The sequence below is a fragment of the Staurois parvus genome, unplaced genomic scaffold, assembly GCF_062004578.1.
Source record: "Staurois parvus isolate SC_StPar_1 unplaced genomic scaffold, SC_StPar_1.0 ptg000162l, whole genome shotgun sequence".
Classification (NCBI taxonomy): domain Eukaryota; kingdom Metazoa; phylum Chordata; class Amphibia; order Anura; family Ranidae; genus Staurois; species Staurois parvus.
The window spans coordinates 707,006-723,727 of NW_028317958.1; the positions used below are offsets into that span (position 1 = coordinate 707,006).

The following is a 16,722-nucleotide window of genomic DNA, read 5'->3' on the forward strand; positions in this document are numbered from 1 at the left end:
TATTTTCTATCTGTCATTGTTTCTAACCCTTTTACATTAGCAATCCACAGAAATAAGCAATTTTATTTCAAATGTATCCTTCTCCAATAATGACACAACTATGATATATTTACATAATTTGTTTAATATTATTACTTTTCTGGGTTCCCGATGTACAGCAAAAAACCAAGCCGCATATTTTTTATTTATTGTAATATTGTCGATGTGGTAAAAATAGGCTTTCACACACAACAGCACACATGCTGAGAGATCCTGGAAACTGAGAGCTAGAAAATTCCAGTGAGATTTAATGACCTGAAAACCATTTCTCTTAAGCAGAAGGTGTAATGAGGAGGTGGCATTACAGTTCTCAAGTTGAACATGTAATAAGCTCCCTGATCTGAGTTTTGGCTACTATAGGGGCACTAAGTTTTATGCATGAAAATCTCAAATAAGACTGCCCACAGCCACCACTGGGATTTTTTTGTGTCTCTAGTGCAAGTCAGAAATAGTAAAACATTATATCTTTCAATAGCTCATAACAGTGGCACAGTAGTGCAGGACAGTACGTATCCGAAGCAGAGACATACAGGTGAAGTATCAAATGGTGAAAGAGTCCAAATCGCCTTAAAATTTCTTTTTAAAATCACATAAACCAACAAACGTGTTTTGAGGGCCTAAACACTCCCCTTTATCAGGGCTTAATAATAAATTTAGAGTTCAAAGAGGAGCTCCGGTCTCCCCCCCAAAAATTAAAGGTCGGCAGCTTAAAATACTGTAGCTGCTGACTTTTAATATAAGGATACTTACCTGTCCGGTGATCCAGCAATATGCTCACATGAGCTGATTCTTCAATTGGCTTCGGGTGCAGACACCAGCATCTTGGGAAAGGGAAACTAGAAAAGAAGCCTTCCAGCTTCACAGAGAGTTTACTACTGCACATGCGTGAGCCGTGCTGCACTTTATGAATAGTCCTGCAGTCTTCTGGGACCTGTGATGTGTCCCAGAAGGTTGCAAGGGGGAGGAGAAGAAGCCAAGCGTTGCTGCGGTGATCTGACCGGAAGAAGGAGTGAGTACCTGTCAAAACCAGGTAACCGCTCCCCCCAAAAAAGTGCCAAATGTGGCAGTAGAGGGGGGCGAATGCAAACAAGTGGAACTTCCCCTTTTGGATGAAGTTCCGCATTAAGTGCAGAACAAAGGGAATAATCTCAGCCACTGCACACCATGAAAGCCCCATGTGTTATAGGTGACAGCAGCCTCATCCTAACTCCATCCAGTCCATGTTCCCCAGTCCCTGTGTGGACCTGATGTAGTTTGGCTGAGGCTGCTATGACCTTTTACACACTGGCTTTGCATGGCTAAGATTTCTCTCCTTGTATTGCAGATTATGTGGAGTCAGGGCAGACTCCTAGCCTGACCTGCATCCTCAGTGGAATATACCAAATGGGGAATATAGATGCTGGAGTGGAGACCCTGAAATTGGTTTAGGTTTAGACTCAATAACAGACTACTAAGCTGATCTGTTATGAATAGTAAAAATTTAGAGGAGACCCCACTGCTCTAAACTCTAATACTCCTAGTCTGCTACAGGTGTGCTAGATGCTGACCAAAGAAACCCATCCTTGCTCCATGTAATCTCTACAAACATCATTTCTTTTCACAAAGCTTTATTCAGCCAAGCATGCATGCTGCAAGACATGGGAACCACCTCCTTGTGACATGTTTCTTAGTGGTAGAGAAATCCACAACCAAGCCCATAAGGGTGAAATGTGTCAAAGAGGTGGTTCCCAGACAGGGGTTTGCAGCATGTATAACAAGAAATAAATGTGATAATAAAATCGTGATAATTATCAACACCTATTATATTGCGCTGAATGTGATCAATATTTGAAAAGCTGCCACTTTATATAAACCATAATGAATGAGTAAACACACAACACATAATAAATATAGTGTTATAGTGGCGCTAAATGAATAATAAAGTGAAGAAGGGAATACCACAAAATAAATGTGAACAGGAAGTGACGCAAAGGCGTCAGATACCAAAAAAACCTGAAGTGGTGAGAGCACCTAGTAGTCTATGATCACTTCAGGCTTATCCATGGTCAAATTATGTGGGCTTGTTTATACTAACTTGCTTGTGAGTAATGTCCATTCACTAAATTAAAGAATCTATGTTTTTATACTATACCATTGAACGGGGCGGACTGACAACTCATGGGGCCCCCGGGCAATAGGGGATCATGGGGCCCCTGTGTCCTTGCCCAAACTCAAAATAACCTATGAAAAAGGTACCAGGGGCATCTCATGGGGCCTCCTACTAACCCGGGCCCTCGGGCAGTGCCCGAGTTTCCAATTGGTCAGTCCGCCCCTGCCATTGAAGCGTCTTTCTGTTTATGTTTTACATGGTATATCTCGAGGCAGTGGAGTCTCTTTCTTATGCAATATACTGTATAAGCATCATCTATAATTGGGAAGATTATCCCAGGAAGCTTGTTTGCCAACCACAAGAGTGGAAGGCAATTATCTGTGCTGAGTGTACATCCATGTGGGGGATCTCTGTGAAGCACTTGGTTATCAGTCTAAAGCACGTGGTGAAGGAGGAGAATTGAGTTTATGGACTTTGGATCACTATAATATTTTTATGGACTTTGGATCACTTTAATTTAAATTATTTAATTAATTTTTAGCACGTCAATCACGGATGTTTCATTAGTTCCTTTTCACATTTATTTTGTGGTATTCACTTCATCACTTTATTTTTCATTTTGCAGCATGTATGCCTGATGAAATAAAGCTTTGTGAAAGAAAGTGACATCATTGATGCAGTGTGTGCATGTTTGTTGTTTGGTTTATCCTGAATTTGTATCTGGATAGATCAGAAAAAATGAGTGAGGATGTGCCTGCGTTATTGGCTTGCAATATTAACTCCTAAAGCCATTAGCTAAATATACAACAGAGATATACTGTATAGGTGGGACCTGTTTTACCTGTCAAAGGATTTATATTTACATCCTGTACGAGCAAGCTGATATTCTGACAGATCTGCAGGAGACTTGCATGGCACCAGGGATCTGCTGATCGGTGGTGCAATGTTTTACAGGCTCCTGCCGACAAAAATAATAAATGTACATTTTTTTACCTGTAAATAAATGTGCATTTATTATATTTTACTAAAAGGTGAACTTATCCTTTAATCAAAATTTGCTCATTAGTTTCAGGCAAAAATATTTTTAAGGTATTTTCTATTCTGGTTGAATACTCTTAGGATATTGTTTAGGCTATTTTCCATTTGAGTCAAATATTTTTAGGCTATTGTTTAAGCTATTTTCTGTTCTAGCCAAATGTTCTTAGGCTATCGTTTAGGCTATTTTCTCTTCTGGTCAAATGTTCTTAGGCTATTGTTTAAACCAGGGTTTGTCAACCAAAGTTCTGCAGAACCCTAAGGTTTTTTGAAAAGTTCAGAGGGGTCTCACCATGATTCACTGTTGTGGCAGATGTATATCCACCCAACAGTGTTTTCATTGTGCACTGACAGTGTGTACATCAGGGCGCATTGCTACCGATGCTTCTCCTATAGTCCCGACTCTTGACGTTATTGAGAACAGCCGCAAAATGAGAGGAGCAACATACACAGCAGCGTGGGACACAGCAGCAAGACGTACTAAACTGGGGGGAGGGGGGTGGTTCAGCTATAGAGTCTAGGGTGTCGTGGCAGATGGTGGACTACAGGATACTGAGGAGCTGACCGGGGAGTCCCAGAATGGGAGAGGGAGGTGAGAGAACCCTTATAGTGTAGCAGATTAAGGCAGAAACAAGGATGAAATGCTTCCACAATAAAAGGAAAAAAGGTTAAAATGGATTTACAACTGTTGAGCCTGCGGTCACCCAGAAAAAAGAGGAACACATGGCCTTCCTAGTGCATGGGTGGAGAAAACCAGTCTCCGCACAGGATCATTGTGGTTGGTAGAGTTTGTGGCAATGATGTCATCTAAGTGGGCCACATGTGATCCACTTAGCTGACATCATTACCACAATTGCTACACCAAATTTATCACCTCGAACTGAGAATGTGGCAATTAAAGGCTACAAAACACATTTTATTCAAGGAAATTAAGTAATTGGATGTTTTACTAAAGCCTATTCCTTAAATAACCACTTTGGACTACCAAACTACTGACAGGCTTCTTTGTGACAACTCCTTTTACCAATTCCAGATATAGAGGAGAGGTTACACAGTAAGAAATAGCATCTAGTTGATGTCTGTTTCTAGCTCTTTTGGTGACTTCAGGTAAATTTAGACAACGTGGCTTTGAGGTCAGTGTGTGGTGGAAAACGGCCTGTCTAATCCCTTGCACGCTTGCTACTGTAATGCAGACTGCATGAAATATGTAATAAATAACTTCAGGTATTTCAAGAGAAGACAGTATTTATTTTACATAAAAGACTATTAGATTAGACTTCCCCAAGTAGTGGAAATCCCTCTGTGTATGTGATTGGCAGTGGGACATTCAGGGAATTAACTAGGGGAAACACATAGGACAAAGCACTAGAGCCCATGTCAAGTTGAAGGAAATATGCATGAGGGTAGTTGGCTATGAGAGCAGAGGCATAGTTTTCGCTCTGAGGGTTATAGAGTAAAGTTCCTGTTCAGGAGATCCGGAAGTGAAAGGATAGCCTAGAAGGTAGAGCACAGACAGCATGTTTTCTGGAAAGGGCTAATGAAGTACTGTTATTAATGTTACTTCTATCAACAGCTTGCTGATCACACTAAATTTTTGTGAGTTGTAGATCTGAAAATTATTTCAGGGGCTCCCCGAGACCTCAGACTTTCTGTAAAGGCTGCTCCCAAGGTAAAAAGATTAAGAAAGACTGGTTTAGACTATTTTCTTTCCTAGTTGAATGTTCTTAGGCTATTGTTCAGGTCATTTGCTATTCTAGTCAAAAGTTCTTAGGCTATCGTTTAGGCTATTTTCTCTTCTGGTCAAATGTTCTTAGGCTCTTTTCTCTTAGAATCAAAATGATCTTAGGGTATTAGAAAATGTTACATTTGCCCTGAAAAAGACAATTTCAAGATCAGAAAATAACAATCAATGGCTTTAATGTACTGATTGTGAAACTACCTTACTTGCTAACTTCTCACATTTAAGTATAGGAGGTCTTCTCAACCTCAGATATACCGAATGCTGATGATAGGGCTGAACACCTGATAAGTGTTTATTATCTATGTTGGAACAGGTGGGACAGTGCTACAACCTCCTCTATGATAAGCAGCTCCAAGTACACGGTGCTTAGGCTAGAAGGTCTCTGACAACCTCCAAAAACTACACAGTCCACAAAAAAAAGCTGGTACCCAAGTACAGTCAGCATACATGGTCATTCTTTATTCAATATAGTGGAATACCGCCAAATAAAAGCCAACACCATAATTAAGGGCTTACTGCTGAAATGTGTTGGGCTTTTTATTTGGCTGTATTCCACTGTATTGAAAAAAGGATGACCATATATGCTAACTGTACTGGGGTTCCTGCTTTTTTTATTACCTATATGTCAACTCAAATCTTGCAGTTGGATTTTCCTTGTTGGCTATTGTGCCTAGTGCATATATAACAATAGTGTGTAATCTGAAAGTTTCTAAGGCCTATTTGGTCTTTCTTCGATATATATGCTTATGCAGACCACTGTCATGTGTAATCCTGTCACTTCCTATTTGAAATGCACTATTTGTACTTCTTGGTTAGAAAAAAATTTGAAAATAAAGTTTATACAATAAAAACATTTGCAAGGGTATTTTCTGTGTTTTATGTGTGAATGTGAACACATTTGTTTTAAATAAATAGACCCCTAGGTGTGGAAAATCAGTAGACATGATGTACATCCAATACAAACGATCCCAATATTAACATTCGCCTATCATTTATATGGAACAGGATGCTTACTCTAATTACAAACTGTGAAATCTATTTAAAAATACAGTTCTTTACTAGTGTAAATGTTTATTCACGGATATCCTTTGCAAATTCCTTAGCTTTTTTCTTTTAAGAGAAAAACGAACTTGTTAATTTCGCAACATTTCTGTTACTATGACAACTGTTGAATAGAAAGAAGATGCTGGATACTAGTTGCCAGGGCTGGCCATGTAAAGAGGAGTAGAATAGAGTTCATTAGATTTAAAGGATCACTTGTTGCATCTTTTACCAATGCTTGGGTGTATAGATGGCAAAGATGGTCAAACCCGAATTGTTGGTTTTAATTCGGCAATTCCCAACCTTTTTCAAAGCCGTAAAACACCAAACCAAAAACTAAAATGATTGTGATAGAGAATCATACAAGTGATACCCTGGCTGCAAATATTGTCCTTTTCTCTCATTTTGCAGGCACCATGGAGCAAATCATCCCCAAAATTTACAGCAGAAGCACTGAGCTCAGCTCCCCCCACTCCAACAATGACTTCATAGCTCAGGGGAAGAGGGGTGAGCTGAGCAGCTAAGGGAATGACTTTAAGCCCCCATTCACTCCTAAACATTCTATACTTTGGAGCTCATGGTTCCAAAATGCTCCGCAATCAAATCCCATGCTTTACAAAGTCCCTATGCACATTTGAGTGTTCCGGCACCTGTTGCTCATCTGAAATTTTAGTTATATGAACTACATTGGATGCAGAATGGAGCATTTTGGCCCCATTGACTTCAACTAGTGCAGGTAAAAAACTTGCAATGTAATAACAAAAGTCAGTTACACTCATGTAGAAACAGGGGCTAAAGGGTTAATGACCTTTGAAATAAAATGCACAATGCAGTCAAGGGACCCCAGTAGTTTTAAAAACATTGGGCCACTTACTATTGGAAGCAATCTGCCCTATCCTGCCAAGGTTCAAGTGTGTACCGTATGTGGGGAATGCCCCAGATAAACTCAAGACGATGTAGCAAAGGGAGGAGCACTACACCTCAGAGATGTGCAATTCGTTTTGTTACAAATCAAAATTCGGACACAATTTTTGCTATTCAGATGTATCAGATTCTCCGAATCACAAGAGTAATGAATTTCAAGGAATCCAAAATAAATTATAACGAAAACAAATTATTCATATTAATTTGTTTCATTCCTTTGCAACTTCAGAGCGTTTTGTAAGTTCAATAATATGTGTCACACTCTGATGTTTTGAGACTTTGGATTTGGCCAATCATAACAATACAAAGTCACAAACAAGTCGCATTGAAGTCGCAAGCAAGTTTCTGAAATAATTTAATGACATAACGAATTCATCTGAATCTTCCAAAATAACTTTCGAAAGCACAAATCAATTTGGAACAAGGAATATACATGAAATGATTCAGAATATATGAAACTATTCCAAATATACAAAACATATTCTGGAAAAACGAATAATTCTAACATAACAAATATGACAAAATAAAATAATTGCCTTAACAAATGAATCTGAAACAAAACAAATGTTTTCGTTATGCACATCTCTACTACACATGCGTGGGTTTTGAAAGAGAGCTCTCATTTAACTGAAGCTGGGGGAGCACCAAACACCAAACATTCAGTGCATCCCACAACCTAGAACCTAGGTAGAACAGGGCAGATCGCTTCCAATGGTAGTTTTTCGGGCCAGACTGTGGGGAAGACACCATAGACTTACAGGTATAGCATTTACACTAAGCACCAATTTTGTAAGATGCAGAATTTATATAAAACTACTAGGGCTCATTGACTGCATTGTACATTTAATTTCAAAGGTCAAATAATTCTTTAGTGATCTCAGGTCTTCTGTGAACTTTAGGGATGAACTGCTCCACAGTGCCTGCAACTACAGAGGTTACTGATGGCTTGTTTTAAAAACTCTTACAACTTGTTAAGATTAGGTAAATACCTAAAATCCCCATTGAACAGTTATTTATTTTAACCAAAGATGCAAAAAAACTGATATTTGAGGGTCTTCTAATGTTTTTTATGACAGCCCCGAAGCCACCCCCCAGGGTGGTGTCTTTAGAGAAGAACTGCTGCTCTTTGTGAGAGCACTGATCTCTTGGTCATGTTCTGACACTGCCTACACTGAGTGGTGTGAACTGGTCCCATAGGGAAAAAGACTTTTTGCAATGTGTTGTATTCCACTGCAAGACAAGGTAAACAGTGCCAACACATGTGGCATGAATGAGCCCTTAAGGTACCAGTTACCTCCAGACATCAGTACTATGCCAATTCACATTTGCCGGAATGTGTTGTAGGTCTCAGAGGGGGTCACATAATCAGTGCTTATTGTGGTTTTCATTGTGTACTGGGAGGGCTGAGGAAATGTAAACTTCTTTAACTGAGCATGTGGGGTGTACAATGTGTTAGAGCAGCTTATGGGTCCAAGTCACATAAATATTATATGCTGTCATTTCCTCTATGTAATGCATACAGTAACTGAGGCTTGCGTGTGTAGCGTTTAGAAGCCAACTAATTTGGACTGCTGTTAGGACTTGCTTTTTCACCCAGCACTGAAATTCAACTTTCAAAATGTCAATTTCACTCTACCTGTACATTTTTCAAACTTAATGTCTGACTACACAATTTCCCTGCTTTTTCCCTCTGGCTCTTCTGTTTGCAACCTAGAGAGATTTGCATTTAGCTGGGCTCTGCTAGTGTCTTAGCTGACGTTAATTTGACAAGTGCCAGCAGTCTTCAACACAACTAAAGGGAGGGGCAAATTTACTTCAGGCCTATGCAGGACCCTGCAGGATCTTAAAGTGTATGTAAACTCTAACTGAATGACATTCTTTTATAATTAAGAAGTGAATGACATTTAGGTTGCTATGTGCACAGTGTATCATAAATAACTGTCATTTACTTTTTAATAAAATACCTATTTTCACGTTTTTAATTCTATGTTGCTTCTCAGTGCTGCTGATCTGTTGTAAGCACTTTGCAGCCATTTTCTGTCTACATGCATGCAGTCCAGTGATGGCTACGTGGCATTCCACCTAACAAGTTTCCTAAAATTGATGACAGTGGAGCATGCCTGCGCAATGCGTGTTTAAATGTAGCCTTGAGGGACAGGTACATAGCGTTGTCACCCTATAATGGAAGATGCCTAAAAAAGGACCATGATTACCAGGTACTATTTTGATAAAAGTTGCAGATTTTTGAAAGCCTGTAAATGACCTTTAAAATGACATTACCATGTCAGACTTATATGAGATTTTGGCAATTATGTTTAGTGAGAGGGGAATGGTTACAGCTTCTGTCTGGTTTTATTGCTGTGTGTATGTCACTACTGCAAAACCTCCTTAGCATTTCCTGTCCTGGGGACACAACAGGATGTGAAAGAAAATCCCCCCCAAAGTGAGAGGAAATACCTTTGACAGCTGTCCCCTAAAAAATATATCCATAGTGGGAATTTCCCCTCTACTTCTCACAACAAAAAAGGAGATTTCTGCTAACAGTCACCAGGACTAAAACAAAAGTGAGATTAGCTGTAGACTCCAGGGATGATTTTTATCTCTATCACCCTAAGACCACTTAAGGCAACAGAGAAACATCTTTTCTGATTCCAACTGATTGCGATCCTAAACCCCAAACACATGGGCCGAATATCGCCCAAATTAAGGCTGGTACAGTGGGTACCCTATACAACTGATGTTCAAGCTTTGCGTTGTCCTGGACAACCTGCACTGATTTCTCTACTTGCCCACACCTTCAATATTTTTTAGGACCTTACCTCTACTATCAATTAGCTAGAGCTGGTGTTGTTAGACTTGCTTAGGCCTGATCCCTTCCCTCTTCTTTCTGACCCTTTCCGTGGGTTCCTTACCACTTTGGCAATGAGTGGTGGTGTTAATGGCAGTAAGTCCTCAACTCATATTAGGTACAGAGATTACTTGACTCCCTTTCATTTTCTCAGCTGATTTTATGACACTTAGGCCAGCCAAACAGGGATTGAAATTCATCCAGTTCAGCAGGGATAGGTCGAGATTCGATCCATGTATGGGCAAGCTGACTGTACCCAAGTCGATCCATCGATCAACTTGGGTACAACCGGCCTGTTGGATTTTTTCCATTTGATTACTGCCAGCGGCTATAGCTGCTAGCAGTAATCATTGTGTTTCTACCAGCCAGGAAGGCATTCCCTTCCAATGGCAGAACACAATAGTGCTGCAAAAGACATTCCCCGTCAACACTGTGCTTATGGGAAATCGAGCGTTTTTCTTTCCCTCCACCCATGGTGGGAGGAAAGAAATTCAAGTCATCTATAGGCTTTAGTTATCTTGTGTATCCTGTACTTTAAAATGTACCTATCCCTGATGGGGAGGGAGTGGGGGTTTGGTGGGGGGTTGTGTCCAACCCCTGCAAGTCTCTTCTCTTTTTTTTTGTATGCACTTATGTTGAAAATGTATTAAAACGAACTTTAAAAAAAGTTAGATTGAGTCTACATAAAGACCTTACAAGTTGTATAACGCTTCCTGACCCTACTTAAACCTAGAAAAAAAAAAAGATTTTGGCTAGAGTTCCACTTTATCAGCAAGGATATCCAAAAGGTAGGCGCCTAAAGTCATTTCTTAGACTCTCTGGCTACCTGGTTCCAGGGGCCTGTCCAGCCCCGCTGCAAACAATTCTCTTCCTGTTCCACAGTCATTTTATTGTATGCTGTTGTTTTTGGCCTTGGCAGAGTCCTGACACTAAACATGAGAAAGTATTTTATTCCCAGGTTCTACGGCTTAGGATGAGGGGCTGCTAAGGCAATAAGCAGTTTGGAATGGAAATATCTGAAACACGGGTAATAAACATGATTGGTGTTCTTTTTTTTTCTTAAAAATCCTGGAGTGCAAAGAAAGAATCCAGCACAAGCAGACTGCAATATAGCTAATAGGTTGGTGCCTTTCCCATGTTTAAACAAATACAAGCATGTATATTTCCACTGCTGCTGATCACCAGAAGGTAAAATGCAGTTAAATCCTGGAAGACAAGCACACAGACTTTGCTTAGCCGCAGGATGAAATCTGTAAAGAAAACAAAACCTGTCCACATAAAGGAGACCTTCACTAGGATACATAAACCATTTTTTTTTTAGATTAGATTGTAAAGTCTTATGAGCAGGACCCTCCTAAGCCTCTTGTATTTTATTGTATTGTAACTGTTCTGTCTCCCCTTATATTATAAAGCGCTGCGAAAACTGTTGGCGCTATATAAATCCTGTATACAAACACTAAGGCCCCTTTCACACGGGCGTTCCATATGTCTGTTTATCATCTGTCCATTTACGGATGAAAAACGGACACCCATGTATTTCTATGGACTAGCGGAATTAAATGAATGATCATCTGTTTACATCCATGTCCACATCCGTTAACATCCATTTTTTTTTTTAACAGAAGAAGACCCTATTTTCTTTCATAAAAAAAAGACAAAAAAACAGATGTAAACAAACAAAAAATGGATGTAAACGGATGTAAATGGACATACAGTCTGTTTTTTCATCAGAAATGGATGTAAAAACGAATGTAAACTGATGAAAAAACAGATGAAAAATAGATCTAAACTGATGAAAATGGATCTGATGTGAACTGATGAAAAACTGATGTGAACTGATTTCTTGGAAAAAAAAGTGACTGAACCAGCTTAAAAAAATGGAACGTCTGTGTGAAAGGACCCTAAAAGTTTAAAATTGATTCCAACCATTTTACTGTCTACTTCCAACGTGCTGTGAATTTATTTCTACTATTACAGTAGCTCTACCCCAACAGCCATTAGATGTGAGAATAAAGGTACACTAATCTAAAGGTCAGGGTACATCTCTGAAGTCATGATTCAGAAGCTGCAGTTTCATAAATGTGTATGTCAAGCCAAAAAGTTTATTTTCTGGTTGTGGATAAAGTGGGAAAATTATAGAACTGTCTGAGAAAGAAAGAAAGAAAGAAAGAAAGAAAGAAAGAGAAAGAAAGAGAAAGAAAGAGAAAGAAAGAAAGAAAGAAAGAAAGAAAGAAAGAAAGAAAGAAAGAAAAGGACAGGAAAGAAAAGGACAGGACAGGAAAGAAAAGGACAGGAAAGGACAGGAAAGGACAGGAAAGGACAGGAAAGGACAGGACAGGACAGGACAGGACAGGACAGGACAGGACAGGACAGGAAAGGAAAGGAAAGGAAAGGAAAGGAAAGGGAAGGAAGGAAGGAAGGAAGGAAGGAAGGAAGGAAGGAAGGAAGGAAGGAAAGAAAGAAAGAAAGAAAGAAAGAAAGAAAGAAAGAAAGAAAGAAAGAAAGAAAAGAAAGAAAGAGAAGAGAAGAGAGATAAGAAAGATAGAAAGAGAAAGGAAAGAGAAAGGAAAGGAAAAGAAAGAAGAGGATAAGAGAGAGAAAGTAAAGAAGGTGGAGGAGTGTAGGGAGAGAAAAATAATGAAGGAAAAGGAAGAGAATGTAATTAGGAATAAAAGAAAGAGGAAGAACGAAGGTAGGCAGACAGGGAGAAAAAAAGAAGAAAGAAAGCGAAAGAAGGAAGAAAAGAATGACATAAGGGGAAAAAAGGAAGAAAGAAGCATATAAGTGAAAAAAATTTTATTAAAAGGGATGAAAAGATAACAAATAAACTAAGAGGGAAAATAATAAATACAAAACAAGCAAAAGGAAAAAACTGAAAATGCAAAAAAATTGAGAACAAAGCAAAACACAAATCTGGTATCGGCCGCAGATTTCCTAATACTGTTACAGGACACAAAAATAAAGTTTGTTTAGACAGGTTCACTTACAGCACAGAAGCATCAACTGCTGACAGATGACACTGGGCTGTACACACCAACTTAATGAAGAAATGTACCTGTTCTGGTTTCAGTCCAGGAGGAATCCAAGCATATTCTTCCAGAGCACAGCCGGAGTCATCGTCAGATGTGGAATTCCTCTGAAAGTCAAACATCAATTTATTCATGGTTTTCTCCATCTCTAGAGGCATCGCTGTGGCGCTGTGCTCCTCCCGTGGGCACTTACAATGCAGACAGATCTTCCTGCAAAAAACAAATTCCTCTATAAGTGTGCCACTCTTCAGCTATTCATTGAAGCTAAGAAACCAAACTACAAACACATTCCCTGGCATAGTGCCCATGGCATCGAGCAAACACAGAGAAGCTGCACCTTTTGTTTGTGAAGTGTCAATATTAGAGACAGCACAGGTATAAAAAAAGGGGACCTGTATGGAAACAAACACAGAGAAGCTGCACCTTTTGTTTGTGAAGTGTCAATATTAGAGACAGGACAGGTATAAAAAAGGGGACCTGTATGGAAACAAACACAGAAGCCACTCATGTGGACATTCTACAAAAAATATTATATATAATAGTGCCGTACTGATCCTCTAACTTCAGTATTTGAAACAAGGACCTGGAATTAAGGTCTGGTTTTACATTTGTTTCAATGTTTATACATTTTAAACACATCTTTTATATATATATATATATATATATATATATATATATATATATATATATACACACATGTAAATAAGTAATATTATCTCCTTTCAGACATGCTGGGGTTTATTTAATAAAGCTGGAAAGTGCAAAATCAGGCTCACTTCTGAACAGCAGCCAATCAGCTTTCAGGTTTTATTGCCAAAGTTTAATTAAACAAGCTGAGGTTAGAAACTGATTGGTTTCTATGCAGAAGTGAGCCTGATTTTGCACTCTCCAGCTTTAGTAAATAAACCCCGCTATGTCATTGAAAACTGTACAGAGGGAAATGTTGTGGTGGGGAGGCATCATTGCTCTGATTGGGATTGCAAATTTCACCCTAAACTATTGAGCTTTGTAAACTACTTCAAAAAAACTAAATGGACAAAGAAGAACATGTATAAAAGAAGCCTAAGGCTCCACTTGACCACATATGATATACAATGTTTATTTACCTAACAAAAATGTTTTATTTTTTAGCAACATAAAAACTCAATGGAAACAAAGGGGGGAGGTGGAAAAGAAAAGTTGAACTATTTGTAGATGCAAATGTAAATCACAGGCGTAGCTCACAGTATAGGTAGTATAAAGCCGGCCATACAGTACATGGATTGAAATTTGTCCGGTTCAGCATTGGCTGAAATTTGATCCATGTATGGGCATGCTGATTGTACCCAAGTCAATCCATCGATTGACATGGGTACAACCAGCATGTTGGTTTTTTCTACTTGTGATTACTGCTGGCAGCTATAGTCAGTGGAAGGAAAGAAAATCTAATCATCTATGGTCTGTCTAAGAGACATTCAGTGAGTTAAGGATAACATGACGATTTTTACACCATCAGATTTAGGCCTTAAAGCAGAACTATAGGCAAAACCTTTTTTCATTATGGATAGGGCAAAGGAGGGTTATAACCCCTGTCAAATTTCTTTTCACCATCTGTGTCCCGTTGCGGAGATTTCCTTTCCCTTCCTGTCCCATAGCCAAATAAGAAGTGAGAGAAAATCCCTGAAAATTAAGGGAATTCCTTGGGGACCCCCAGATGTCCCCAGTGGAAGATTTCCCCTCTATCAATTTTCTGGAGACAACCCAAAATTTGGCATTTTCTTTTACTTTCACTTTCAATGATAATGGTAAACAGGACAAATAGAGAGGGTGAATCTCCCCAGCAGGGACACAGATGGCAGAAAAAACAGACAGGGGTTCTAATCCATCTCCACTCTATCCAAACAAAATGTTGTTGAAAACGTGCCCACTCAGATATCCCTACTGCCTTGTATTTTTTCTAAAATCTCAAGTGGTATTTTGGCCACACAATAGGAAATCTGACTGTTCAAAAACAAAGGCCCGTTTCAGGCAAACTCCTTTCCACCCAGCAAACCATTATTGTGTCCATATTCTCTCCATTACTGTTTATCATGCTACTGTGATGAAAGATGAGTTAGCTTTATTCCCATCTGCCTTATCATCAAAGATAATGGGAAATGAGAATATATTGTATCTATATTATATATATATATATGGGGGTAAGAAATGGCAGACTAGGGCCTGCAAATCATATTTGTTAAAACTGTGTTCAGATGTTTGGATACCCAGATAAGCCAAGGATACAAGCAGACACCTGGGGTAGCCTACTTAATGGTGGCTGGTGCCACCTTAGAAGGGCAAGGCCTATTAGCAAACATCTACTGAGCAGCATTGCCTCAAGTCTCTCTATGTGCATTTGTTTTATTTAATCATTTCAATAACTCCTCGTTTGAAATAGGATACCGATTTCTAATTAGACCAGAGATTTCCTTTAAAAGCCAACTATACTCAAAACTGCTATCTCGGATAGTCACAGGCTGGCTTTGCATTTCTCAGCGAGTCTCCAGTGGCGAGATTTCCTTTCAGTAGATTATCTGCGCCCCCCTCCCACAAGGCCATAACTAAGCTGCCACTCTCTCACAGCTGGTCTCCCCAATTATTTGTTTATTGTACTTAATGGAGATTATTGTGGGAACTTGACACCATCATTTAACTTTGTAATGGTCACAGCAGTTGCTCAGAACTGGTAATACTTCACTGCAGTCCTTCAGAGATATCACAAGCTAACACGTGATTCGGGTTGCCATCAAGTACCTTATATTGAAATATTATTTTTGGTTGGTGTTTGACTATAAAAGTATGTGCTAACAATTGAACTGGCATAGTTGGCATCGGAATTTTACATTCAGGTTTTCCAATCTTTCCCAAGGAACTACATGTTGCATTTTGAAATATACTGGGACTTATAGTTCCTTACAGCTGGAAACTACATACATAATCTTAAGGGCAGACTATAAACACACACGCAACATGCTAATACAAATGTACAGCAGGCAAAAGGTTGTAGAAGTAGGTTACACCACTGGTTCTAATTAAAACCAGATCAGGTCACTGAGCAGGCCCACACGCTGGCTTATAGTCCTCCTGCCAAAACAAGACTTAGACTAATAAGAGAAGACAAGGGATTTAAACTGCAATGGATAAAAACAAAGTGTCCCTGCTAACCAAACAAGACATAAAGGGACACCTCGGTGGTCCTTGGATTTATTAGTCTTCTTGTTCTGTTCGTTTTAGCAATCTATGGTGCGAGTCAAGTGAGAACACTAATACCCTGCCTGACACAACTTCTTCTATTCCACGGATCAGCTAAGCACTTTAGATTTAGAAGAACAGCAGAAAACCAGCTGAGTGAAAATATGGAGCTCTGCCAGATTTTCCCCATTTCCTGAAGTTTAACAGGTCTAAATTTCACGCTGTGCCTGTTTTCCATCCAGACTGTCATATGCTGCTCAGTGCAGTCTGGAAAACTTAACTCAAAGTGCACCTGTCCCTTACCCACAGAGGAGTAATCAGAGATTTGAGATCTCCATCGCACGACAACATCATGTGACAATCATGAATTCCACAGCATGAACAGGACTGTGCTTAGCATAATGGAACTCGCAGTCAAGGGCCTAAGGCACCAGGGTTAGAGTGGTGGCACAAAGCCTCAAAACAAACAAAGTTTGCTAACTTGCTTTTTATTTAGACTTTTTTCATTGCTAAATTGGGCCCTTCAATAACTTTACAAGTCAGCATGAATGGATTTCATGACAAAATATGTTGCAATTGAATAATTTTTTTCAGAACTTGAGCTCTAGTCAAGTGATTAGACTTCTGCAACAGGCAGGAGAAAGCATTTCTTCATTCTCCACTGATCAGACAACAACACTATTATATTGTAGAAAGGTACAAGGTAAGAAGGTGCAGCAAGGGGTGATATTATTATTATTATTATTATTATTATACAGTGTTTATA

General features: G+C 39.2%; 1 protein-coding gene across 2 annotated transcripts in view; it reads right to left on the reverse strand.

Annotated features, from left to right (window-relative positions):
* The window catches only part of PRICKLE2 (prickle planar cell polarity protein 2), a 359,846-nt gene that overhangs the window by 101,657 nt on the left and 241,467 nt on the right, over nucleotides 1–16,722 (reverse strand). For both annotated transcript variants that reach the window (XM_089675996.1, XM_089675997.1), the window contains one exon: nucleotides 12,773–12,956. In XM_089675996.1, the coding sequence (XP_089532122.1) occupies nucleotides 12,773–12,956 (184 nt within the window). The remainder of the gene's footprint in view (nucleotides 1–12,772; nucleotides 12,957–16,722) is intronic.